General features: G+C 41.9%; 1 protein-coding gene across 1 annotated transcript in view; it reads right to left on the reverse strand.

Annotated features, from left to right (window-relative positions):
* The window catches only part of PDE3B (phosphodiesterase 3B), a 235,263-nt gene that overhangs the window by 87,318 nt on the left and 120,731 nt on the right, over positions 1-27,214 (reverse strand). The window contains exon 2 of the mRNA XM_084630738.1: positions 12,573-12,623. Coding sequence (XP_084486864.1) covers positions 12,573-12,623 — 51 coding nt within the window. The remainder of the gene's footprint in view (positions 1-12,572; positions 12,624-27,214) is intronic.

Below are 27,214 nucleotides of genomic sequence, written 5' to 3' on the forward strand. Positions count from 1 at the left end.
GTTGAAGTATGCTTGTGGTGCCCCCCGACATTCTTCGCCTATCAGACTTGACGGGAGGGGAGCTCAGGGTTTCTGCCCTGTGGTGGGGTGGGGGCTAGGGGCTTCTGCCTAGCAGGGAGGCAGGGCTAGGGGCTTCTGTCCCACAAGAGGCCCTTGCAGGGCAGAAGCCCAAGCCCTGGCAAACACGCCTGGCTCTTGAACATCTGAAGATTATTGTATGCGGCTTGGAGAGTCAGTAAGTTTGGCCACCCCTGTTACATAGACAAAAAATACAAAACTACAAGAATTTGCTGACTTTGAACATCAAGTCAGAAGAAAGGTTATCTGGGAGTTGTAAACTGGTCACATCACAACATAGTTTTATGGAATTTGACACCACCTAGTTAGAAAGAAAAAGAGTACTTGTGGCACCTTAGAGACTAACAAATTTATTTGAGCATAAACTTTCGTGAGAAGTGAGCTGTAGCTCATGAAAGCTTATGCTCAAATAAATTTGTTAGTCTCTAAGGTGCCACACGTACTCCTTTTCTTTTTGCGGATACAAACTAACACGGCTGCTACTCTGAAACCTGTCACCAAGTTAGAGAGTCTCTGGGTCAAATCTGCCTGACCTTCGGATTTCTCAGCAATAGAAACAAATAGACTAGGAAAATTCCTGAATGGTTTTGTTCTACTTAAGTCAAAAAACAGCTCAGAGAATATCTAAAGCACAGTTTCACAACCCGAGGTCATGACCTAAAATTGGGGCCCCAGAACGTATCAAAGAGTCGTGTGGGGGGGGTGTCCTGTCCCTCGGGGACATGGGAGGCCCTTTGGGGTGGGTGTTGCAGATCGTATTCCGCAAACACACACACAGCCTGCAGAGGCAGCCCTGGTCCCACAGAGCTGGCTGGGCTCAGCCTTGACTCCTGGCATTGTGACCTGGTGCTCAGGGTTGCAGCAAACACTCAGGTTTGGTCCAGCTGCCATTCTGTCATGATGACAAGGAACCACATGGGCCAAATGTGAGTGAGTGGTGCTATGACCCCATGCACCAGGTTGCAATGCATGGCTGGCTCCCAACAGTGTGGCTGGACCAAATCTGGGCAGCGCTGCAACCTCAGAGGTCACAATGGTTGGAGCGGGGAGCCAAGCCCAGCCCAGCCCTGTGGGACAGGAGCTGCCTCTATGGTATGCACGGTGTACTTATTTAGTACTTATTATGATAATACGTGTATTATATATCTTGGGTAAGAAATATTTAGTAAGCCAGCGACAAATGAGTCCTGAGCCCAAAAAGAATCACTGATCTAGAGTATGTAACACAGCCTTACCCTTGGATGAATGTGGCTTTGTGAAAAAAACAGGTAAGTTTATAGTCTGATTTAAGTGGAAATCAGAGTTCACTTTGGGGAGAAATTTAGAGTGTGATTAGAGTGTAAGCTTATCTCTCTGAAAAAAATCACACAGTGGGATGGCAGACCATGAAGCCATGTGACCTAAAATCCAAATACAAGTCTTCACTTTAGTATGTATGCTATTCTGAAACTGATTAATCAATTCTAGCATGTTGTTGAATCTAGTCTATGGCAGTTATTCTTGAGCCACTGTGGATTTCGTTACAGCCCCAATAAATTCTACCTTTTGATCTGGGGTTAACTGAGACTTCTTGTTTATTCAGTTCCAGCCTGCAGAACAGATGAATGATGTATTGAACACTGTTTATCACCTGTTTGGGAAAAGACCCGCTCACCAACCAGTAATCTTGATCACTGCATTTCAACTTGCGGATTGTGTCCTCTGCAGGTCCCAAAAGGCAAGTGGGGGATCACAAGGTGTTAAATTTTATTACAGCCAAAGCAAAGAAAATTTCACTCCTCTTCAAGGTCAAGTGTTACCCGTCAATCTCTCGAAATACACACACAAACCAATTCTAGAGGCTTGTCGCTATTGTAATTGAAACATTTACTATAAGAGTTTTAAAAAAAAGTAAGGGAGGCACACAAATGTTTGATTTCAGATAAGGGGTTGCCAACCTGAAAAGGCTGAAAAACACTGGTCTAGATACAGGTCAACCAACACATTCCTTTTCCCGACATGTGCTGCCAGAAATTTCATGAAGGTTCTCAATGTCATCAACAACACAAAAGGAAGGACTCTCTACTGATGACGTGCATTTTATCCCACTGAAAAATGAAAATATTTCCTGTTTGCTGGCTGGCTGGAATATGTGTCTTGTAGATCGAAAGCTCCAAACCAACTTACAGGATCTAGGGAAGAAGTATGGAGAACAAGATTACCATTTAAAATTTGAACTGGCAAACAAAGGAATTTCTCAGGTCTAAAATTGAACACGAGGTTTCTGATTTCTTAGGAACTAGACAATATTGGGAATGGAACCCTTTCCCTCCAATACTGAAGGGGAACCTCCTCTATAGCACTGAGAGCCAGCAAAGATTGAACCTCCCGCTGAAGGAGACTCTTATGACAAGGGTCCCTAAAGAGGTGGATTAGGGTAGGAATTTCTTGGAATTGCATAGAGTGACCTCTCTGAATTATTTCCAGTACATATTGGTCTGTAGTATTATTCCTCCATCCCTCCTGGAATGGTCCCAAAAAGGGGTAAGGAAAGTGAAAAGATCTTCCAGGATTGGTTGGCAGCACTCAATATACATGTCAAAACGACTGCACTTGGAGCCATACAACACCTTAGCATTCATCTTAGTAAATGTAGACAAAGGTCTCCTCTTACAGAATCACCATTTGTTCTTAGAGAAATCTGATGTTCTCTGATAATGGAGTAGTGGCGGACTGCTATACAGTGGAGCAAGTAGAATTCATTTCTTACCAGTATGCTGCACTCATGGGAGGGAGAGAATGGCCATTCTTATGTTCCTTCAAAAGGAAGGTCTTCTAGTGTAGTTTGAACCTTCTTTAGCAATCCAAATGACTAGAGCCATGACATGCTGCATGACGATCGCTATCAATTGCAAAGCCATATCTGAAGAATCAGTTGAAGCCTGTAAGGAGGCCTTCAGTATTAATGGACCCTCCAAGATTTAAATTTTTCCCTGGAGTCAGAAGAAAGTTTTTTGAGGAACTAAGCAACCTTGCTCAGCACATGGAAATCATAATGTGAAAGAAGGGTCTGATAATTCACTATGCAAAATTGAAGGCTAGCTGACGAATAACTCTTTTTCCTCAGAAGGTCCAATCTTTTTGACTCCTTTTCCTTTGGAGTAGTTCTAAAATATTGATATTTTGACTTCTCTTGTGCCATGGTCACAACTAAAGACCACAGAGAAGGATGAATGTAGAAAATACTCAAAGCCCACTAAAGGAACCTAATAGTTTTTTTCAAATTTTGTAGAGGTTGGTGGTACAGAGGCTGGAGTCTGACATAACTAAGTCTTCATTTATATTGCACAAGCCCCTTTGTAGTGGATGTATGTAATAAGTTCAACAATTTACACCTTTTCTCTTGGACAGGCTGAACTGCATTTCCACAACTTCTGCCACTCTGCAAGTCAGGGGTCTCAAAGTCCTGGCCCATGGGCCATCTGCAGCCCGAGAACCTGCCCACTACGGCCCGCAGAGGAGAGACGCATGCAGATATGCTGCCCAATGTCTGCTGCAGGCGCCGCCCTCGCAGCTCCCATTGGCTGGGGGAGAGGGACAGAGATACCATCACTAGTCACCAGGGAGAGTCAGCCATGGAGGCAGTGTCACTTTTTTCCACAATGAATATAAACAAGTCAAAATACCGAACACAACTATCTGATGCACACCTTGCTGCAATCCTGAAGGTTTCAACTGATCAGTCACTGAGGCCAAACATCAACAAACTGACAGAACTGAAGCGTTGGCTGGTGTCTGGCAAACACTAAAAACTCTCTGCAGGTGAAGAGTTGTATAAAGTTGTATGACAGTTTTATTATTTCTAAGAAATTCAAAATAAAAAATATAAACATTTTCTTTTCTGAACACCATCTTCAGTGACATTACTGGCCCGCTGGGAGGATTTGAGGACTTTCACTGGCCCTAAAGTAAATTGAGTTTGAGACCCCTGCTGTAAGTCATTCCATAATCATCTGACAAAGACATCTGGCCTCATCTGGTGACTGTGTCCTGGGACAGCTTCAGGAACTTGTTGAGGTATATATTCACAGAATCTGATGTGGAGAAGATTTCAGTCAGCAAGATGAGTACTTTTCTGTTATAGCTGCTGTTGCTTTAGAGGTGGGCCTAGGGAGAAGGAGATCTAGCTCTGGAACCAGAAGCTGAAGAATGCTTCACTATAGGATATGGGCCCCATGGGCACCACTCAGGCCAAGCAGTTTGTCCATATGGGTATGCCAGGGTGGGCATACCCATTGGGGACTTTTGAACATGTCTGCATTTACCCGTATGCCTGACCTGACTCTCAAATAAATAAATAAGTCAGTCATGAGAGGTATCCCAAAGGCTAAGAGGGTGAAACACCTCCACTAATAGAAGATGAAGAGGAATATTCATCTTCTTCTTCCAAGAGACCTGCTTGCAAGGCAGTGTGAGAATTGCCCCCTGAAAGGGGCTTACCACCATAACTCCCATGTGACTTAAAAAGCATCTCCTGAATGACAGAAACCTCTAATAAGGGGGAGTTAGGCTGCATGGAAGTAGTCAAATCATTGTGTGCCATATGGTTTGGCACCAGGTGGTGCTGCGGCATAGGTTGGCCTGGTAATAACGAAGCCCACACTGGGGACACTAATACCAGCAGCAGTAGCACTGCTGCCAGAGGAGTCAGAATTGGGATTATTGAAGCAGCAGCAACTGGCTTCAAATGCACAGGGCCTGACAGCTGCTGTGCTGAGAATGACTGCACTGAACAAATCAACACTGCAGAAGATTATAAGTGTGCCAGCATCTGAGGCACATGACCAGAGCTGGTCTACGTGTTTTACCACCCCAGACAGAAAATGGTTTTTGTACACTACCACCACCACCCCTTTCCCGTCCCCCAGCAAAAGGCATAAGCAAACAAACACACACACCCTGGCAAAAAAACAGCTCTTTCTTTTGGAGGAAGTCTTGCCAGGAAATCTTCCTCTGCACTCCTGCGGAGTGATACTTGTCACTGCTCACAGCTGCAATGGCAGGAATGACCAGAGTCCCAGAGGTTAAGGCAGTCGTTGGGGCACTTTTCACTGACGATTGTGCTGACTAGTGGGTTCTGACTCCCATCTAGTTCAGAGACTAGCCTCCTACCTTTCTTTAAAAGAAATAACTTCTTCCTATTACTCCTAGATTTAGCTGCCCCTTCAGTAAGGGCTTTACAATTCTTACATTTCTCTTTTTCATGGCCCTCCCCTAAAAGGTCAAGACAGTATAAATGTGTGCCACTAATGGTCATAACTACCCAACAAGACTCATGAAATTTAAAGCCCAGGGGTCTTAGTCCCAACATAATGTCAGACGCCCCTGTACAGGACAGAAAAACTAAATAAAGCTAAAACCCTCTAAATTATTACACCAATTACTAAATCTAAATAACCAATAAACTATTTATTAAAAAAACTAATCAAATATGTGACAGGGGGGCAGGGGAAGTGGACAGTACAGCTGGGTATCTGTCACAGCAAAAAGCAGTGGAAAGGAACCAAGGGTTGGCTTGTCACTCGGCCCCCTTTATACCTTTGAAGGAAGAGAGGGACTCAAAGTCATCAAGGGAGCAGGTGCAACCAATGGACACTGCTGGCTAAAGCATTCTGATATCTAGTGCATGGTGTGCAAGTAACCATAAGTGGAACACACAGACAAATGCCTGAAAAAAACCTCAGATTTCACCAATCCTGATAAGAGGCAGAGCAGCTGTGAGGTATGGAATCGAACCTGCTCAACTGACATTCTAGCAATAACTGACCTTTATCACCAAGGAAAGCCTGATTGCCAGATACAAAGATGTATTTCAGACCTTGGGGAGCTTGAGTAACAGCATCATAAACATACAGCTTACTTGTTGTCTGCAGATGTTGGAAGATATCCTTAAGCCTATCTAGCACAATGAAAGGCACTCTGCACAAAATTTAGAAAATAGGATTTGTAAGCAGAGTTCAAGGACTCGTGAACTGGTTTAACAGCCTTGTGATTATACAGAAGAATGGCACACTGGATATGTCTGGACACATGGGCCTGAAAGTCAGTACACAGACAACAGCACATCATACTCATCACACAGTACTTTGACCTCTGTGTCAGGAAAGACAATAGTCTCCACCTGATACTATTCTTGATTAACAGGATGGAAGTTAGCAGATAGGGTTGGATAAGTTACCCTTGTGTATCTGCACATTCAATAATCCTATGGGGAACATACCATTTATGCCACCTGCCATGTGGAATCAAGTCTGCAACCAGGTATTCCAGCAGAAACATCAGGAGATCTTTGGCCATATTCAAGGAATTATTATGGCAATATTATCATTATGGCAGAAACAACAGAGCTGCATGACCAAATCTTGCACCCAGCTGATAGGAATGGAATATACCAAAAAATGTCAAGTTCAATAAAGAAATGATTCAATTCTAAACTATTTTTATAAAAAGAGTGAGACAGACAGTGATATTGCAAGGAGTTAGATCAGGGGTCGGCAACCTTTCAAAAATGGTGTGCTGAGTCTTCATTTATTCACTCTAGTTTAAGGTTTCGCGTGCCAGTAATACATTTTAATGTTTTTAGAAGGTATCTTTCTATAAATCTATAATATATAACTAAACTGTTGTTGTATGTAAAGTAAATAAGGTTTTTAAAATGTTTAAGAAGCTTCATATAAAATTACATTAAAATGCAGATCTTATCAGTTTAGTGTGATCCTTGCCCTTGCTTTTCCTTGCTACGTTTTCCAATGTCTGGCACGTATTTGGATACTTTAAGCTGCACACAGGCTTCTGAGTGATCAGTTGTTAACTGGCTCCGAGAGGGACAGAGGACAGATTTTATGTGTGAAAATACCTGTTCACACAAGCATGTGGATCCAAATGCAAACGCAATTTTCTTCGAACAGATAAATTTCACTGGCAGGGATGTCCAGCAGTTCAGAACAGAGTTTCAAGTGCACTCCGCAGATCTCCAAACTTTGATGCCCACAATTCTTTTTAACTGAATGAGCTGCATTTCGAAATCTTCAACGCCCATCCTTTGAAATACAGACAAATCCAAGTCGCTTTCGTTGAACTTTTCAGGTTTAATTAGAAAAGAAAGCATTGGGCCAAATAGCTGGAAATCTTGAAATCTGTCAGAAAATTCTGATTCCAGTTCTTGCACGTACATTCTAATCTCATCGTCAAACGCAGTGCACTGTTCCACGTGGCATGATAGTGATGTAAGCAGCAAATCAGGACTTAAAAATATCCCAGTACAGTAGCGCTGGAACAATTTTTAAGGTGGGAGTGCTGAGCTGTGCCCCCTCTTGCCCCATCTGCACCCCTCACTGCCCCAGGCTGGGGCCAGTGGGCCAGCTGGGGGCAGCTGGAGAGCCCCAGGCCGGTGGCCAAGACCTCAGGCTGGCAGCAGGCTGAGTGGGGCCAGAACCCCGGCTGGCAGGGGGCCGGCGGCCGGTACACTAGGCCAGTAGTGGAGCTCCCGGGACTGATGGCCGGGACCCAGGGCTGGCAGACAGAACCCCAGCTGGCAGGGGGCCAGCGGCTGGTAACCCAGGCCAGCAGCGGAGCCCCCGGGACTGGTGGCCAGGACCCAGGCCACTGAAAATCAGCTCGCATGCCATAGGTTGCCTACCCCTGAGTTAGATCTTTTGAAGAAAAAGGGCTCTACAGGAAAAGAAACTTGCAGCTCCATGTAGTAATGACATGGATGCAAAAAGAATGGTCAAGACACAAAAGAGATGTTTTTCCTGCTACTAAATCCTTCTTGCCTATGAAGGATCTGCTTTTGTGTCAGGATAGAACCCTATTTGTAGGAGAAAAGGTGGCTGTATCTAACGTAGTATTGTTTCAGTATTGTTACATGAAGCTTACCAGGACATGCAGAGAACCAAGCTGACAGAGAAAGCAACAACATACTGGACTGGCATGTCTGGCGATATTGAGAAGATAATAAAAGGATGTTCAAGGTGTGCACGTAGAAGTCCTAGCAATTCAAAAGAGCTGTCATGAGTTTATGAGGTCTCCAACAATGGGAAATATGTATTTGTTTGAAAAATACTGAAGCACATGTAAAAATGGCAAGATCTACATTCAAAGTATTAAGGACTGATAAAGATCCCAGATAAAACTGCCAATTCAATTATTGCTAAACTAAAAGCACTATTTATCTGGCATGACGCACTGTGACCACTTATATGTGACAGTGTCCCATTTGTGACCTTTTAGTTCCAAATGTCTGCAAAGGAGTGGAATTTGGGTAAACAAGTGTTGCAGACACACAGTCATTGCTCAAAAACGGAGGGGAATCAGGGACAAACACACACTTGGTCATTATGGAATACCACAATGTGCCAGTGACTGGCACATAATTAATCATACTCATCAACCCAAATATTAACAGGAAAATTGCTCAGAGGACAGAAGGAGAATCCCAGTGGTAGCAGCCTTATAGAGATTTCAGAACCTGAATAAAGTAAAAGAACATCTGGAAAAAGCTCAGAACACACAAAAGCAGCTATCCAATCACACAGAAAGATTTCTTACAGTTGAAGTAGGAACTCCATGTCAGGATGGAAGTACGTACCAGATTACTGCCTGCTCTTTTGGACATGTCAGACAAAGACATTATTCCTGTGCAGTGTAGAGACCACTGGAAAAAGAGATGCTTGAAGACCTACTTGCTTGGTGCAGGCAGTGCTATCTTGGTTCTGTCCTTCAGTGCTGATGGAGTCATCAGTGCCAGTGGTGGAGGTCACTGGTAAGGGTCTCTGCACTGTGTCTCTCACTGGCATGGTCGGTGCTGCAGAGGAGGAAGCACTCTTAGATTTGTGCCTCGACTCCTTGTCTTTCCAACGGGGCTTGGCAGAAGTCCCAGTGCGGATGGTGCCAGAGGTGCCCGGTGCCTCTAAGGCGCTCACCCGAGTGATGATCTGCTTCGAGGACAGCGACCTGGCAGGAGACCATCTCTTTTTATGTGGTTCCCTCTGCGAAAACGGCGTGGCTCTTTTCCTCGATCTTTTAGAGGACTGAGCATTGTCCTTAGTTAAAGTGGATTTTCTCGGGGAGCCAGATGAGGAAGGGGTCTGTTGTCCTGGAACGGAGACTGGTTTGAGAGATTTCTCCATTAAAATCAATTTTAGGTGGAAGTCTTGGTCATGCCTGGCGCTCGATTTCAGGTTGCTACAGTTAGTGCACTTTTGGGGGATGTGCGACTCACTGAGGCAGCGAACACATAGGTTTCCATCTGAGACAGGCATAGCTTCATGGCATGAGCTGAACCTCTTAAAGCCGGAGGAACCAGGCATTGTTGAATGGGTTAAGTGTTCCCTGCTCTGAGGGAACTAATGGGAAAAAGTTGGATTTTTTTAAACTAAGTAAACAAACACTAGCTATAGAATAGAATACATAATAGAAAACTCAAACTACTTCTAATTCTATTTTTCGAGGCTTAAGAGGAAGATGCTGGGAACCCACCACAGAGCTCTGTCTCAGGCCAAGGATGGTTGAGAAGGAACTGAGGGGGTTAGGCTGCATACACGCTGGATGAGGCACCAACGATGCTGCAGGACAGCTATTGTTCACATGCAGCCTGGATGGATATTGGTACTGAAAATCTCCAATCAACGCGTTGGGACACACCGACACCTGAAGTGGAGCACCCACAGGGATATCACTCGAAGAAGTGAAGGTTGCAAAGTCAAGCGACAAAGAATTAGGAAATGCCAGAATTAAGATTGTACATGCTACATTGATTTGTCCTCTTGTGTGTATGTATAATGGTCACATACTATTTTTTCCACAGGATCTCCGCCTCACTTAGTGTTCAGGATGGAAAGTGATCACTGATTTCGTAACTATTCAATTTGTTTTTTATCCTTATCATTTAAAGTGTTGTTCCATGGTTTATTTACTGCACACCATGCAACTCTGCACTGAAAAAAGCTTTATGATGGGCTTTACTCTGGTGCTAACCCTCATAGTATGTGAGTACTATGGGGGGAGGGATAACTCAGTGGTTTTAGCATTGGCCTGCTAAACCCAGGGTTGAGAGTTCAATCCTTGAGGGGGCCATTTAGGAATCTGGGGCAAAAATTGGGGATTGGTCCTACTTTGAGCAGGAGGTTGGACTAGATGACCGCTTGAGGTCCCTTCCAACCCTGATATTCTATGATTCTTTAGTACTTCACAAATATTAATTCATATATCGTCACAAAATTCCTCTAAGTTAAGAAGGAACGGAGAGATAAAAGCTAAAATAGTCACAATTGTCCACTAAATTTGGTTACCCAACTTTGAGACATCTAAGGCCTTATTTTTCAGAATACTACACATTTTTATGGACTTTATAAGTTCATTGAACAGCTCCCATTGGCTTCAGCTACAGCTGTGAGCACTCAGCAGTTTTGCAAAACCAACTGCAGGTGTCTCAAATTGGGCACACATAAAACAAGGAATACACAATAGTTGCCACCTGTGAAAGGCTTATTTTAAGTGACTTTCCCAGAATCAGATGGGAACTCTGCACCAGAAGTAGGAATAAAACCCAATTCACTATTGTGGCATTCAACTGCTTAAGCCATGAGGCCATTCTTTCTCTACCTGCAAACCTCTGCTTCATTCATTCCACACCTTTCAGCTGCTTGAGCAAATGAGACTGAGGTGCAAAAGACAACAGCCTCTTTTACTAGACAACTCTAGTTATCCTAGTGCATGGTCCATCCTGTGGCACTGAATAAGACAGAAGTTCTGTGGAAAAATAGTATGTGATCATGTAAACAAAGATTATTATAATGACTATACCAAAGGGGAGTGTATTAAGGTTGTACAGGCAACCTTAATTCTGGCATTTCCTAACCTTTGAGTGCTTGACTTTGCAATATAAACAGTCGTTAAACTTAATTTGGTTTATATATTGTCCTAGATTCTTTTTAAATGGATGAAACTCCAACAAGTGAAGTGATATTAACCATCCTATGTCTCATCAGCACTATTGGAACTTTAGATATAAAACACATCTCTACCATTGGAGCTAATGGAATAACTGAGAGAGAATCAGAGCTATTATTGCTATGTGGACCAGTCTCTAAAGGGGGATGAGACGCACACTTTGCAAGTAGGTTTTTTCAGCTATTTATCAGACAGCAGAGGACACAGACTCGGCAATCTTGGGTTCCAGTCCAGGTCCTAAAAGGGAGCATACTCTCTTGGCTACAGATCCTTCTAACCTTGCCCACCATGTCTGCCCCCTCTACCCTTAGCATGTATCCCCTCAGCCTGTCTCTGCCCCACATCTGACATGTATTCTCCATCTGCCCTCCCTGTTTCTATCACCTTTCCACAACTTTTCTTTGCCTCCCCCATTCCTCTGCAGTCCAGTTAGGCTGCTTCCTCCTTTGCCTCCATGCATCTAGGCATCAACACAAGGAGCACTGAGAGCACCAGAGAGGCAGTCTCTATGCCCTCAGTTCCTATGCCCAGAGCCACTGCAGCGTGGAGGAATAAATACTGGGAAAATTCTGCTCAGCCCCTGCAGCCGTGGGATGGAGCACAAGTAGTATAGAAAGAAAGTTCAGATAATTTGGCTGCCAAACTCAAGCAGGCCTTTACTGAGCACATGCTAACTATGTTTTTAGAGAGGCTTCCAACTGGCCTAACATTTGGGATGATTTTCATGGGGATGGGAAAAAGCACACCCCCTGATACCAGGTCAACTCCCAATGCCAAATTTCAAGTTTCTGCTCCAACACATTGAAACACTGGAATTTATCAATGAAGTATGTATGTATATATGAGGTTTTAAACATGGGAAAAAACCATTTTTTTCCTAACCTTCTTTTGAAAAATGACTGAACCATTTTAGCTGAAATCTTAAAAAAGTACATAAATAAATGGTCCAAGGGAGACGCCCAGCATGGAAAATTTCAGTCCAAATGATTAAAGTTTGATAAAGTTATAAGCAACTGAACACAAGATCTTATAATAGAAAGTGCTAGGTAATCTTAACTACATGTATCGCTACCAGCTCTGCATAAAATAATAAGTATACTTTCTTAATTTTATGCATTTTTAAACTATTATCCCAGGAATGTGCCTTATTGGGAAGAATTTACTTTCACAGAGAAATACCAAAATAGAGTTCTCAACAAGCCCAGCAAGTCACCTTGAGTATGAACCAATATCAGGATATTGTCATTGTACTGACTCTGCAATACCTGCACTCACAAACCTGCAACTGCAGTCAAGAATTAGAGAGAACTGAACCTGAAAGTGAGGATAAATTAGAAGAAGGAATAATCACCATACTGAAGAAATAATACCAGCAAGTTAGACAGCTATAAAACTCCAGTGGAAAAATTTAAATCTGCCATTCTAGAGGGAATCCTTTAATCTCAAAGTGCATTTTCATTAGATTAATATTAGCTTTCCCAATGCAGATACAATAGACTGACCTGATAATGGGGTTTATACCACTGTTTCAAATCCCAGTCCCAAAGAATCATCTGTAAAAGAGACAAAATAAATAGCAATGAGTTATATGTTAATAGTCAAAAAGTGTATATTAATAGAATACATCTTGATCAGTTCATGCTATTTACAATAATTCCCTCCAAATTTTGGTGGGTGGGAAAGGTTAATTTTCAGCTGATCATTTCATTGTCTCAATTGCTGACATTAAAACAAAAGTCATGATAAAGTATGAAAACCACGTATAGCAATAACTGTCAGTAAAAGATTTAAATTTTAAGAGCAATGCAATTTATTTATTGATAAAGTAACTATATGGTCTTTTTTTTAATCCTGCTAGATTGCAAACAGTAAAAAAGTCATCCATCAGACAGGTCACAGCAGTGGGTGGTGATGTTACTTTTCTATTTTTATTTATATAGTTATAAAGGCAAATAAAATGGCACCTACACTAAGCTCTAAGCACTCTTGGAAATAATTTATAAACACAGCTGACCAGCCGCCCTGTAGTGTGAAAAACTGCTATCTGACTGAATATGCTACTTAGGGTATACTGAGCATGCTCAGTAACATCTGCTGAAGCCAGCAGCGAGGGACCCCTGCAGCAGCCCAGCCTCTGCGGGCAACCTCTGCAACTGACCGGCCGCCGGCACTGGCAGGGACCCCATAGCTCCCCAGCTGCCACCACTGGCAGGGTCCACCTTGCAGCTGCTCAGCAGCTGCAAGCAGCTGGTCCCCGTGCCCCCCCCACCCCCGCACAGGCAGAGGGATCCTGGAGCAGCTCAGCAGCTGCTGGAAGGGGCCACCCCACAGCTCCCCAGCCATCGTCAATGGTGGCAGTGGGACCTTCTCACAACTGACTGGCCACCAGTGGGGACCCCTGAGCTGCCCAGTTACCGGCGGCAGCAGCAGCAGAGGGACTCCGGAGCTGCTCAGCAGCTGCAAGGGATTCCCACAGCTCCCCAGCTGTCGCGGCTGGCAGGGGACCCCCCTGCCGCTGCTCAGCCCCTACCCCTACCCCCCACAGCTGCCTCCGGCCATGGCAGAGGGACCCCGGAGCTGCTTAGCGGCTGCTGGAGGGGGCCCCCCAAAGCTCCCCAACGGGCTCCGCAGGGCAATGGGGACCCTGTAGCTCCCAGCTGCTGCAGGGAGATTGGGCAGTGTGCTGGACCCTTCTCCCTCCCCATTTTGTCAGGAATGTTTTTAATAAAAGTCAGGGACAGGTCACGGCTTCTGTGATTTTTTGTATCTTAGCCATGAACTGTCCATGACTTTTACTAAAAATATCCATGACTAAATTGTAGCCTTAACTATAACTCCCAGATCCTTTTCATCAGTACTACCACCTCACCAGTTAATCCCTGTTTTGTAGTTGTGCATTAGATTTTTCCGTCTCAAGTGAAATACTTTGGCCTTGTCGTTATCAACCTCATCTTGTTGATTTCAGACCAATTCTCTAATTATCTAGGTCTCTTTGAACTCTAATCGTGTCCTCCAAAGTACAGGCTGGAAGGGGTTGCAAGGAGTCATCCACAAATTTTATAAGCATACTCTACACTCCATAATCCAAGTCATTAATGAACAGTCTGAATAGTACCGACCCCAGGACTGGCCCCTGCAGAACCCCACTAGATAGTCCCTCTAACTAATCTCTACATGTGGTCTTTTATCTAGTTAAGCATGCACCTTATAGTATTTTCATCTAGACCACATTTCCCTAGTTTTCTTATGAGAATGTCATGTGGGACTGTGTCAAAAGTCTTACTAAAAATCAAGATATATCATGTCTACTACTTTCCCCTTATCCACTAGGCCAGTAACTATCAAAAAAGGAAACTATGTTTGTTTGGCATGATTTGTTTTTGACAAATCCATGCTGTTTATTCCTTATAACCCTATTATCCTCTAGGTATTAAACAATTAATTTGTAAACAATTTGTTACAGTATGTTTTCAGGTATCATATTTAGGCTGAGTGGTACATAATTCCCAATTCCTCTTTGTTCCCCTTCTAAAGATAGGCACTATATTTGCCCTTCTTCAGTCCTCCAGGACTTTACCTGTCCTCCATGAATTCTCAAAGATAATTGCTAACAGTTCTGATATTTCTTCAGTTAGTTCCTTAAGTACCCTAAGATTAATTTCATTAGGCCCTGCCAACTTGAATACCTCTAACTTATCCAAATATTCTTTAATCTGATCTTTCCCTATTTTGGCTTGTGCTCCCTCACCCTTGTTAATATGAATTATTTTGAGTATTTGCTCTCTAGTAATCATTTTAGCAAAGATGGAAGCAAAACAGGCATTAAATACCTCAGCTTTCTCAATGTCATCAATTATTAGCCCTTCTTCCCTGGTAAATAGGAGACCTACTCTATGCTTCATCTTTCATTTAACAAGTGGTAGGCCACATTCTATATCAGTTCATTTTCAAGTGGATTCAAGATGTAGCTTCAAGTGGAGCATATTCCTGTACAGTAATCAAGTAACAAATCGATAAAAGAATGAATTACAATGAGGTCCTTTTGGGTAAGAAAAGATCATAACCTCCTAGCCAGATGCAAATATAAAAAATCTGTCTTGATATTGTTGAAAGTTTACCATTCAATAGTAATTGCAAATCTAACCAGACTCTCAAACTGTAACAAGTGGAAGACACACACACTTTCAGTCAAGGTGTGGGGCAGATACAATCTGTGTCATATTGTCCAGTTGCTCTCCTCAACTCACCAACATCACTGCTGTTTTCTCTGGTCTGAAACTGAGCAAATTTGCTCTCATCCACACCCTTTGCCTCTTCCCAAACACTAATAAAGATGTTAAATAGGGGTTGAAAAAGGTATATATTTCCACTGATATTTCAGTAGTAAACACTATACTTGGTAGCGTCTCTATAGGTTTAGTTTCCTTATGATAGAAACTCAAAGATAGCAGTGGTATCACTTCTTTCACATGTGTATATCCTGATAAACTGTCATTTATCACTAAGCTTTTTTTAGAAATTCTAACAAGTTAGCATTCCACATGACAATGTCCTTATCCAAGCCGATTTGAATTCATATCTAGTATGATTTTGTGAGACAGTTGCCAATACTTTATTAAAATTCTACTGTGTTGCATCTAATTCTTTCCCTTCATTCAGAAATTTTACAGTTCTACCAGAAAACCCTATTCTATGTAATTAGCTACTCAAAATTACAACAGCTAAAGAGTTATCTATGTCTAAGCACAAAACAGATGGCTTTATATCTTACTTCCTTCTCCCTGCCCCCATAACCTAGTGGAGTATGACATCTATACTTCCAACTCATTAAATGAGAAAAAAAAATATATTTTTTTATTTTTTTAGGAAGTTTGAAAATAGAAAGAAGATGGGTCACAGGGCAGATCCCCAGCTGATGTAAACTGTCATAGCTTCATTGATTTCAAAGCAGCTGTGATACTTTACACCAGCTGAAGATCTGCCCCTATACGTTTTAGATATTCTGTATTCAAAAGAACGTGCCTCCACTGTGCTTGGGCTCCAGGTATTAACAAAATATTATAATGTATTACTTGACATATTAAATCATAGTGTCCACAAAATGCTTCTGAAAAATTAAGACAAATTATTTGTAAGTCATTGTAAAATGCTTGGGTCTTTTATTTTCCTCTTTGTGCCATTCTCTCATAATACAAGAATATTAATACTCACTGCTCTTTAAAATATGATACATCTTATTAATATGATTTTTTTTGCCCACAAGTAGTTAATTCTGTTCCAAAACCAACCAACAACATTTTTTTTCTGTAAATACTTTATAGTAAGGACTTAGACTAACAGCACTAACTCAAAAAGCCAAAATAAATGCTAAAGTGAAAAAATAAAATCTGCTAAAATGTCTGTGGAAAATATGATATTTTCTTCTTCAAAAGTTTTGTTTGAAGTTACTGTGTGAATATGATTGTGTGAATATGATTGCAAGCCTACATGTCATGAACAGCTTTACAAAACCACCAAAACCACACTGATACGTCAGCAATGCAATCGGAAGATGCTATCGGGTACAAATACGTCAATTCATTGTTCTTATTGCAGACCAAAAATAAAAACTACATACGAAAAATGAAATTTAGAGAATTGCTGTTACATTTTAGTGATGTTCAAACCTTGCGAACCCAGTAATATCACTGTAACTGGGAAGTTACGGTTATATTTCTAATTGTATTTTTTCCCTGAGAAATGTAGGCTATGCAAATTAATTTATCTACAAATTACAGAAAAGAATAATCCACTGCTCTTTTTTCTTTTTCTCTATTTTCAATCCAAAAATAAGATGTTGATATAACTGCATGATTATTCAGACATCTGCAGTTCTAGAATTACTCTACTCCTTTCGGTCAGTGAAAGATCTGAGTTATTTTTTGTGGCTGCTCCTGTAACTTGAGGGCTATCTCATGAAGAGTGCACAAGGTTCACACCTGGCTTCCCCCTCTGTTCAGCGTGTATCGGAGACTGCAAGAAAGGGCAATCAAAGGACACTGGCTGATGTGTCTTCAGTATGCTGATAATGCCCAGGTCTGTCTCCCTGACATCTGACCCAATCAATGCAGTGGAACAGATGATTCAGTGCCTATGTGAAATGAGGTTGGGTGGAGGGTTGACTAGGGGAAGGAAGTATAAGAAGTGTAGAGGATTAGATCTGACACTGAGCAGCAACCTGCAACGACTGTCTAATCAATGTGCCCCCCCACATGCCACACAACAAAAAATTATTATCTAATGATCAAATGTAATGCTCATGTTTAACAAAAAAAGAAGGATGAGATCAATAACCACATAAATATTTTATTTGGATTTTGTAACCTTATAAACTAGATCCGCTGTGTGGAGGGAAACAAACAACTATTTTGGGCCTGACACACAGAACATTTAAATTAAAAAGAAAAGAGCATGGAAGGAGGGACTATCCTGGATGGATGTCATATACTAAGAAACACTAATAAAATAACATTATACTTTTAGATGTACCAATACAGAGCTATGGGTCAGAGTCAGCAATTAATTAATGAAGAAAAAGGGAGGTGTTGTATGGAAATCACTATGTTGTTCACTCTGCTTCCAAAAGGTACATCCATAATCAATTTTTATATAACTGGTGAAATAGCATAATGATAATTAGCTTTCCATCTTGCAATTTTCCCAACAAGACTTTTCCCATTTGCCCAAGAACAAAGTTATACAGTAACTCTTGTAAAATTCACTGTATTTTTAAGTAGAAAAGAGTTTTCCCCCCACTTTGTAGTCTTAAAAAAATGCAGCTCTAAACATCCCAGGCAAGGATAGCATTTGAATTGCTAGCTGGGACATCAACCAACCAACCAGGGACTCTCCATATCATACAAACTATTCATGTTCTGTTTGTTTCCCTCCTGAGACATCCACATAGGCCCCAGTTCAGGAAAACATAAAGCATATGCTTAACTTCAGTGCTAACTTCTAATTCTAATCTAACTGGACTTCAGTGGACTTACTTGTGTTCTTAAAGTTAAACATATATTTACATGCTTTGCTGAACTGGAGCCCATAATATTTAAGGCAATGGACCTAATGTTCAAGTTTGACACAAAGAAGTTTCTTGATCATTTCGCCATATTCTCCTCAAAGATCAAGTTGCTATACAGTTGACCTATAACAGATGAAAACTATGGAATGAAGGTTGGCATGCCATTGGTGGTCATTACCTCAGCTATGTGGTCTAAAGATTGTGGTATAGAATGTTTTCAATCTTACGCCATGGCTATTGTAAAAGTGAAAGTTTTCTTCTCCACAATAGCCACTATATAAGCAGTCCTGCTGAACTGTTCTGAGTTGTGGACAGCTTGGTGAATCTAGGCTTCTGTTTCTAGTCAGTAGCAGATTCCTCCCTCTGACTGTGAGAAGTCTTTTTTGGGTGAGGGATGGGAAAAAAAATTTTGGGGGGGGGGGAATAATCTGATTTGCTGCAATCACAGGTTTCTTCTCCTCCTTTCCAGAACATGGATAGTTAGCATGATATGGAGACTCCCTTGGTTTGTTTGGCTGATTGATGACCCAACTAGCAATTCAAAAAGATCAAATGTCCATATTTAGTTAGATAAATCAGCTACCATTGATACTGCTGGCATTGAGGTTCTGTTGACTTGCCTGCAAACCCTCCAAGGGGTGGACAGGATTGCACTTCAATACCTTTTCGTTTTAAGCTATGTTTGGTATGGCAAATGAAATGGTCTCTCTCTGAAAAACACCTTGTGGGATATCCAGGCCTTTGTAACTTCCAGGGCAGGTTATCATACCTCCACAGTTGAGGCTACTCCTCATCAGTAGTGAGAAATTACAATTAGTCCATTTTTGCCATAGGAAGCGTATTGTACCAGTGCTCTTTGCTTCCAGATATAATTCAAGATGTTCTATAAAGTCAATATGGTTTGGTCCTAGGTACTTGAGTAGGTGCCTCTTTTCTTCTGCACTGCTATTGCAGGAGAGATACAATTGTGCACTCCTTCAACTGCAGGAGAGGCATTTTTAATGACAAGGCCTTCGGGCTAAACTTATTTCCTATGTTGATCTGATAAAGACAAAGTAAGTTGACCTCCAGAGCACAATATGAAATCCATGTGTTGACTTAGGTATTTATAAGATAGCAGTGTACATTTTCCTTTATAGTATTATTTGAATGAACAAATTATTTCAGTAAACATATTCCACAGCCCAGGACCCATAAAAGAAAACATTCTGCTGCCATTTAACTTGCTGGATATAGACTTGAGCTCCTCAGCTGATTTCAACTGCCACAGTAGCAAAACTAAAAGACAGTGACTTTCTAAACGGACCAGGACCTCAAAACCATATGGCTCCAAAAGGTCAAAAACCAACCACTGAAATCATACATTAAAAATTAACTAGAAAGTGCTGATTAGAGGAACACGTGCAACATTTTCTCCAGGAGAAGCAAAATTAACATGTAGGCTGCCACAATCTACATTAACTGAATAATCTTCAAGGCTAACACCAAGTAGCACACATTGCAATAATCAAAGTGAAGTAACAAAGGCATGAAATGCTATGGTGAGATCATGTGAAAGAGAAAGTTACAATCTTCTTGCCAGCCAGCAATGAAAAATACAGGTCACCACACACTACATATTTTTCTGTGTATGTCCTACTTCTATTTAAGTCAATTCTATGAAAAATATGACTATTACATAAATCTCTTCTCAATCAGGCCCTTACTTGATGATTTTTCAACATGAGAGGTGTGGGTGGTTATTTCGTTTTCTCCAATGCTTCTAACAGTCCACAAGGTGGCACTTAAATCTAGAACTGCAAAGAAAGAGTTGTTTGCTTGTGCTAGTATCTTGCACTTGCCTTTTTGAGGAAAAAAAAGCAGAATACCACAGAGTATACCCTTTAGGTAGAAATATTAAGCTTCAACTGCAACAACTCCATGGCAGGATCTATTTGGGGACAAAAGTGGGTGGTTGAGTTTTAAATATGAGTGACAAGATTTGCTCATTGGCGCACCTGCTTAGTATAGGGCCCATTTTAGCTCTTAAACTGTGATTCTTCTTGGACAACAGGCTGTAAAGAAGGCATCTTGGGGACCTGTATTTTGTTTCTCAATAATTCCCAATCCAGACCAAATCTACTTAGTTTAAGTGCAAGCCATACAATCTCAACCTGGAAGATGAAAGCTAAATGTTCCTTTTGGTTCCCCCATCATCAATACGGATTCTGCAGTTAAAGGTTAAAGTTAACAGTTCTGTTGAAGATGTTCATAGTAAAATCCAGTGCACTCTCCGAGAGCTGCACTGACTTTGTAACACTAACAGGAGTAAAACTTCAGTCTGTAAAGTTAGCAGATAGGCCTCAAAATGGATTTGTAGCCATGAAATTTTCTGCAAAAAACATCCCTTATAGTAGAACTCTACTCCAGAATCCAAGCCTTCGCTTCTTTTAAAAATTCTGTTTCAAACTGTTACAACGAAGGAAAAACTTGAAAATGTGAACCACACATAGATCACTAGATTTTTGTCTATATGGTCTGCAGACAGCATGAGGTCTTGTCTACCTGGGATAGTTGCATCAGTTTAACCTAAGGAGTGAATTTAAACCAATATAGTTAAAACAGTGCAAACCACTGTGTGAACACTCTTAGTTTGGTATAAATGTGGCCTTTTTTGATTTAGCGTAAGTCGACTGGTAACAGGTTTAGGTTAAACAAATAAGCCACTTAAACACAAATAACAGTATCCATATGCATTTGTCTCAGTTGAACGAAGATGGTTTAAAAAACAATTTAATTTAAACCAGTGAAACTTTCCCCATGGACATAAAACCTGAAATAATAGCTCTGAGAAATGGCTAAATTCATGTTAATGGAGTGTTAAGTGTGAAGCCTACCTGAAGATGACAATTTAAATATCCAAATGGGCTGTGTCACCACTGTTCATTTTAACAGAAACATTTAGCTAATGTTCATATCCCACAATGCCAAATTGCTGTCCTGAGTGCTAAAAGCCCAAACTACCCTATATGCAACTGCTAAAATCTCCAGTTTTGCCCCAAAGACTTCTAAGATGTAATTATGCATCATCAATAAAAATATGGACAATTTAAAAACTGAAAATGTAAAGATGACATAAAACAACTTAATTTAATTTTATCATAAACAACATAGGGACGATTATATTTATTGTATTACTCAATTTCACAGGTAATGAATAAAATCATTAAGTTTAGGTGAAGCTATTGCAGAATTTGTATTCAGTGGCATCAGTGTAACACCAGGCCATGTTGTAATAAAGATGTCATTTTTAAATAGTTTCTTTTCAAAAAGGAACCACAGTTTAATACTTTAAATACATTTAAAAGTTTCCAAGAAATGTTTCAGACTTTTAAAATATTTCAGAAACTTCCTGATTCAGGTACAGGCTGATTTAAAAAAAAAAAAAACTTTGGGGAAGTTTATCTAAATAAATAGATTTATGGGAAATGAGAAAAAGAACAGGTTTCCAGCAGGTTCTAAATCTTTCCTTCATTGCCTGTCCCCATGGTTCTCGTTTTCTCCATCCTGTCCTTTTCCCCCCTCATTTCGCCATTTCTCACCCATTTCATTCTTTCGTTGGGTGCATATTACACATTTTTGCCAATCTTTGTTTTCTTGTGACACGCAGTTTAAGAAAAATCTTGGAAAGATACTTCCTTTTTTAAACTGTATTTCAAATTCATACATTGCTGATTATGTATTTTTTACAGTTTGTGCACTGTAATTCTGTTTATGTTTTATTAAGACTTTGGAAAAGGAAAAGAAGCTCTTTTGGCCTATACTATAGAATCTATTTTAAAGTCAGCTTTGTGACATTGCACCCCATCATGCTTTATGGGAATATGCTTATGAATGTAGATATGACATAACTGGAATATGTTTTATGCTACATATGCCATGTAACATATCTCTGTAAAGGTGATCTACTGAATCTATTGATCCTATTTGTATGCATGTATCATTTTTGTATTCGAAGTTATGAATATTGGCTATGTACTTGATTAATCTTAAGTAGCCTCAGTCAAACAGTTAATCAGCTTCCTGAGAAAAGACTATTCTCAGTAAGTGCCCAGTCAAGAAACACTTTAGCCAGCAATGAACTTGGAGATGCCAATCCACATCTGAGCTTTCCCAGGAATGTGGCTCGGCTGGTAAGGAACTCAGTCATGCATGGACATGTAATTTGCCCATGTGACTCCAAAACTCTATTTTGAAGCTGGATTCTACACAGGGGGAGGGAGGGGTGTCCACCAACAAGAGAAAGTTTATTTAAATTGGATGATCCCTCCATTTTGTCTTCAGCTGGCTCAAGAGATATCCTTTGGGGGTGGAGAGGGTATCTGAAAGAAACTGGAACAAAGGACAGTAACCACAGGGGTATGAGTGATTGCTGGACCCAGACTAGAAGGAGGCTAGTCTGTAAAAGAAGCTTACTGGAACATCTCTGAGGGTGAGGTTTCATCTGTAATCACTTTCTTACTGTATTAGGCATAGGCTTGTGCATTTTATTTTATTTTGTTTGGTAATTTACTTTGTGCTGTCTGTCATTACTTGGAACCACTTAAATCCTACTCTTTGTATTTAATAAAATCACTTTTTACTCATTAATTAACCCTAATAACTTATTAATACCTGGGGGGGGCAAACAGCTGTACATCTCTCCCTATTAGTGCTATAGAGGGCGAACAATTTATGAGTTTACCCTGCATAAGCTTTATACAGGGTGAAACGGATTTATCTGGGGTTTGGACCCCATTTGGGAGTTGGGCATCTGAGTGTTAAAGACAGGAACACTTCTTAAGCTGCTTTCAGTTAAGCATGCAGTTTGTGGGACGTGGTTCAGACCTGGGTCTGTGTTTGTATGGGCAAGCATGTCTGGCACAACCAGGCATGGTTCTGGAATCCCAAGCTGGCAGGGAAGGCAGGGTCAGAAGTAGTCTTGGCACATCAGTTGGCAGCCCCAATAGGGTTTCTGTGATCCAACCCATCACAAGCTTATCAGCTGAAAGTAAACGGTCTAAAACGGTTTCATTCCTTTAAATGGCAGAAAGGAGGCATGGCTTTGAGAGTCAGCATGTGAAGAGCGCGAGTACTTTTCATCTTGGTAAACAGGCTTAGACATTGAGATAAAAGAGGTGTCAGGCAGGATTTTTTTAAAGTCTAATTTAGGGATTTTTCAAATAATGAAGAAAATGTTCAAAGATTTCAATTATCTCTAGTGTAACGTGTGTGCAGTTTGAATATAGGAACTTAGGAACCAACATACCAGATCAGGCCTGTATTCCATATGGTCCTGTCTCTGCCAGCACCAGATCTTCAGAGGAATGTCCAAAGAATCCAAAAGTAGGCAGATGCAGACTAATCTGCACCCCTTGAAGGTCTCATCCCAATCCATACTAGTTATTAGAGATTCATTTGAATCCTGAAGCATGATGTTTTGTATCTCTTGCAATACTCTACCATCCATTATTTTATATACTTTTATGTCACCTCTTAGGCCTTGGCTACACTGCTAAATTGTTTCAGTGAAAGGCAACTTTCGTAGATGAAACAGTGGAGGTGTACACATTGCAATGCCACTTTCGGCAATAAAATCCTCTGTTTCACTGACAAAATAAAACCACCTTGACAAGAGACATACGGCTTTTCATGTAAAATTTTTGTCAACAAATTGCCAGTGCAGACTCCACACTTCAATTTATCGCTTTAATTGGCCCCCCGAAGGCATCCCACAACGCCCATCCTGACCGCTCTGATCAGCAGTTCCAACTCCATTGCCATGCAGCCAGATAAGCAACCTTCTGCCCCTCCCCCTTTAAAGCTCCAGGAATTTTTGAATTCCACTACCTGTTTGTTTGGCATGGAGAGCTCACATCTCATCTTTCCAGATCATGGTGGCTCACACAGCAAACGGTCTCCCACTTGGACCAATGCAGGGATCAGCTGGACCTGCTCAGTATTTGGGAGAGGAGGCTGTGAAGTCCCAGCTGCGCTCCAGCCATAGGAATTTCAGCACCTACTGGCAGATTTATCATGTCTTGCGTAAAAAGGGCTATGATCGGGACAAGCTGCAGTGCAGAGCAAAGTTCAAAGAGCTGAGGCACACGTACCAGAAGATAAGGGAGGCAAACTGTCACTCCGGTGCTGTGATCCAGACCTGCCGTTTTTATAAGGAGTTGGACGCTATCCTTGGCTGCGACCCCACCTCCACTGCCAAGAGCCCCATGGATATTCAGTGGGTCTAGAGCAGTAGGTGGACCTAACCGTGATGATAAAGTCATCAATGAAGAAGTGGAGGCAGAGGACTATGTGGAGCCCTCGGCGGGGTTGCCCGGTGGTGCATCCTGTCAGGAGCTGTTCTCAACTCTGGAGGTGTCTGTCCAGTCTTGACAGTCACAATCCGGCAATCCAGAAGCAGGAGAGGGGACCCATGGTAAGTGGTTTATCTTTATGAAGTGAGGAGGGGGGTCGAGGACGTAGAAATGTACGAGGCTGGCTGTGTTTCTCTGTGCTGGACATTTCCCTGTGCAGCTAGGCAGTATGGTAGAACAGGGTGTCTACGCACCCTGAGATTTCATGGGAATCCTCCAGAGAGATCTCTAGGAAACTTTCTGGAAGATACTCAGCAATCCTCTGCCAAACGTTCCTTGGCAGAGCTGCCCTGGTTCCTTCCTCATTGAATGAAACTTTCATGCGCCATTCTGCAATCACTTGTGCAAGGACCAAATCAGCACATAGGCGAACAGCATAAGGGTCAGGGTGGAAGCCACAAGCACATAGCAGATACTCCCTTTCTTCCCTGCTTACCCTCAAAAGAGAAATATCTGGCACAATGAATGCCACCTGTTGAAAAGGATGGGAAAATTTAGAATATTGTCCATAGACCACTGCACCACGACCCTTTTATATTGATTTTATCCCCATTCACAATGCCTCCCACTGTGGGGGAAACTCACCATGCTGGGGTGTTCGCCAGCATGTGTGCTTGTAAGGTTCAGTGTGAAAGTGATTGGTATGTTAGTAGAGGTGTATTTTACTGTCCTGTTTCAATGCTGTGCACATACTTAACAATCATGCCTCTGTGTATTGTTCTTTGTGCTTCTGCAGATATGGCCTTGACAGGCACCCCCTACACACTGGCAGAGCACCTCCACTGGCTAAGAAAGCACCCCAGACAGAGCAAGGAAAACATATTCCTGGCAGTGATGCAATGCTCGGATGCCGAAAACAGGGAACACAGGCAATGGAGGGAAAGAGAGAGTCGGGCAAGAGCAGACAACGAGGCCTACTCTATGGCCGCAGCAGAAAATATGATTAAACTGATGGAAAAGCAAATAGACATGCTGCAGGCCCTCATAACGCTACAGACTGAGCAGATGTGTGCCTGCCCTCCACTTCAGTACATTCAAAACTCTCTTCCATGCCCTCCCCAACTCCACCTGCAAATTCCTTTCCACAGTCTGGCATTTCTCACTATCCCACTCACTCCACCCCCACGGAAAGCTTTGTAAATGAGAGCTAGACTTATGCACAGCCGTGAAAGTTGGCCCTCCCCTGGTACCCCTTTTTCCCCCCAAGTATTTGTTTGTGTGGTGTGAAGTGATGTATTTTTTGGTGCAATAAACAATTTTTTTTAATAAGAACTCTATTTTTCCCAGGAAATTAGGATAGCAGATGCCAGCAACAAATAAACAAGCAATGAAATAATTTGCTTACATTGAATCCTAGGCCACAAAAATCACAAGTGCTGCCCTGAAAACATCGATTTCATTAAGCATTGTAATCCATAGCGTAGCAACATTCATTATTGGTTCTCATCTTCAAAGTATTGCCTCAAAGCATCCCTGATTCGAATAGCCCCTTATTGTGCTCCTCTAATAACCCTGGTAGCTGGCTGCTCAAAAGCAGCTGCCAGGCGTTCTGCTTCAGCAATCCACCCCTGACCAAACTTTTCACCCTGGCCTTCACAAATATTGTACAACATGTAACAGGCAGCTATGACCATGGGAATATTAGCCTCATTTAGGTCTAATCTGCCATAAAGGCATCACCAGTGTGCCTTTAATCTGCCAAACACACATTCCAGTCATCCTGCACCTACTCAGCCTATTGCTGAACTGCTCCTTATTGCTACGTAGGTTTCCTGTGTTAGGCTTCATCGGCCATGGCATTAAGGGGTTCGCCGGGTCTCCCAGGATCACTATGGGCATTTCAACATCCCCTACTGTAACCTTCTGGTCTGGAAAGAAAGTCCACACTTGCAGATTTCTGTACAGACCAGTGTTCCTGAAGATACGAGCATCATGCACCTTTCCCAACCACCCTGGGCTGATGTCAGTGAAATGTCTGCGGTGATCCACAAGCACCTGCAACACCATGGAGAAGTACTCCTTCCTATTGATGTACTCCGTCACAAGGTGGTCGGGTGCCAAAATTGGTATATGCATCCCATCAATCAACCTTCCGCAGTTAGGGAAACCAATTGCTGCAAAGCCATCCACTATTTCATGCACATTGCCAAGAGTCACAGTCCTTTGCAGTAGGATGCGATTAATGGCCTTGCACGCTTGCGTTAATGCAGCTGCAATAGTTGACTTCCTGACTCCAAACTGATTTGCGACCGAGGAGTAACAGTCTCAAGTCACCAACTTCCACACTGCCATTGCCACATACTTCTATACCGAGAAGGCAGCTCTCATTTGCGTGTCCCTGCGCTGCAGTGCTAGAGCGAGCTCAGCACACAGTTCCAGGAAAGTGGCTTTCCTTATCCAAAAGTTCTGCAGCCACTGCTTGTCATCCCATACCTGCATTACAATGTGATCCCATCACTCAGTGCTTGTGTCATGAGCCCAAAAGCAACAGTCTACCATGTGCAGCTGCTCCATAAATGCCAAAAGCAATCTAATGTTGATCCTATTGCTGTCGGACAGCACATCAGGCAACCGTGATTCCCGTTGACTTTTGAACTTCAAGATTAACTGCACTGCCATTCGCGACATGCCAGCAGAGCATGGGACAGCAGCACAGGATCCATGGTGAAGTGAGCAGAAAACAAAGGAC

This window comes from Lepidochelys olivacea (assembly GCF_965140295.1).
Source record: "Lepidochelys olivacea isolate rLepOli2 genome assembly, chromosome: 6".
NCBI lineage: Eukaryota > Metazoa > Chordata > Testudines > Cheloniidae > Lepidochelys > Lepidochelys olivacea.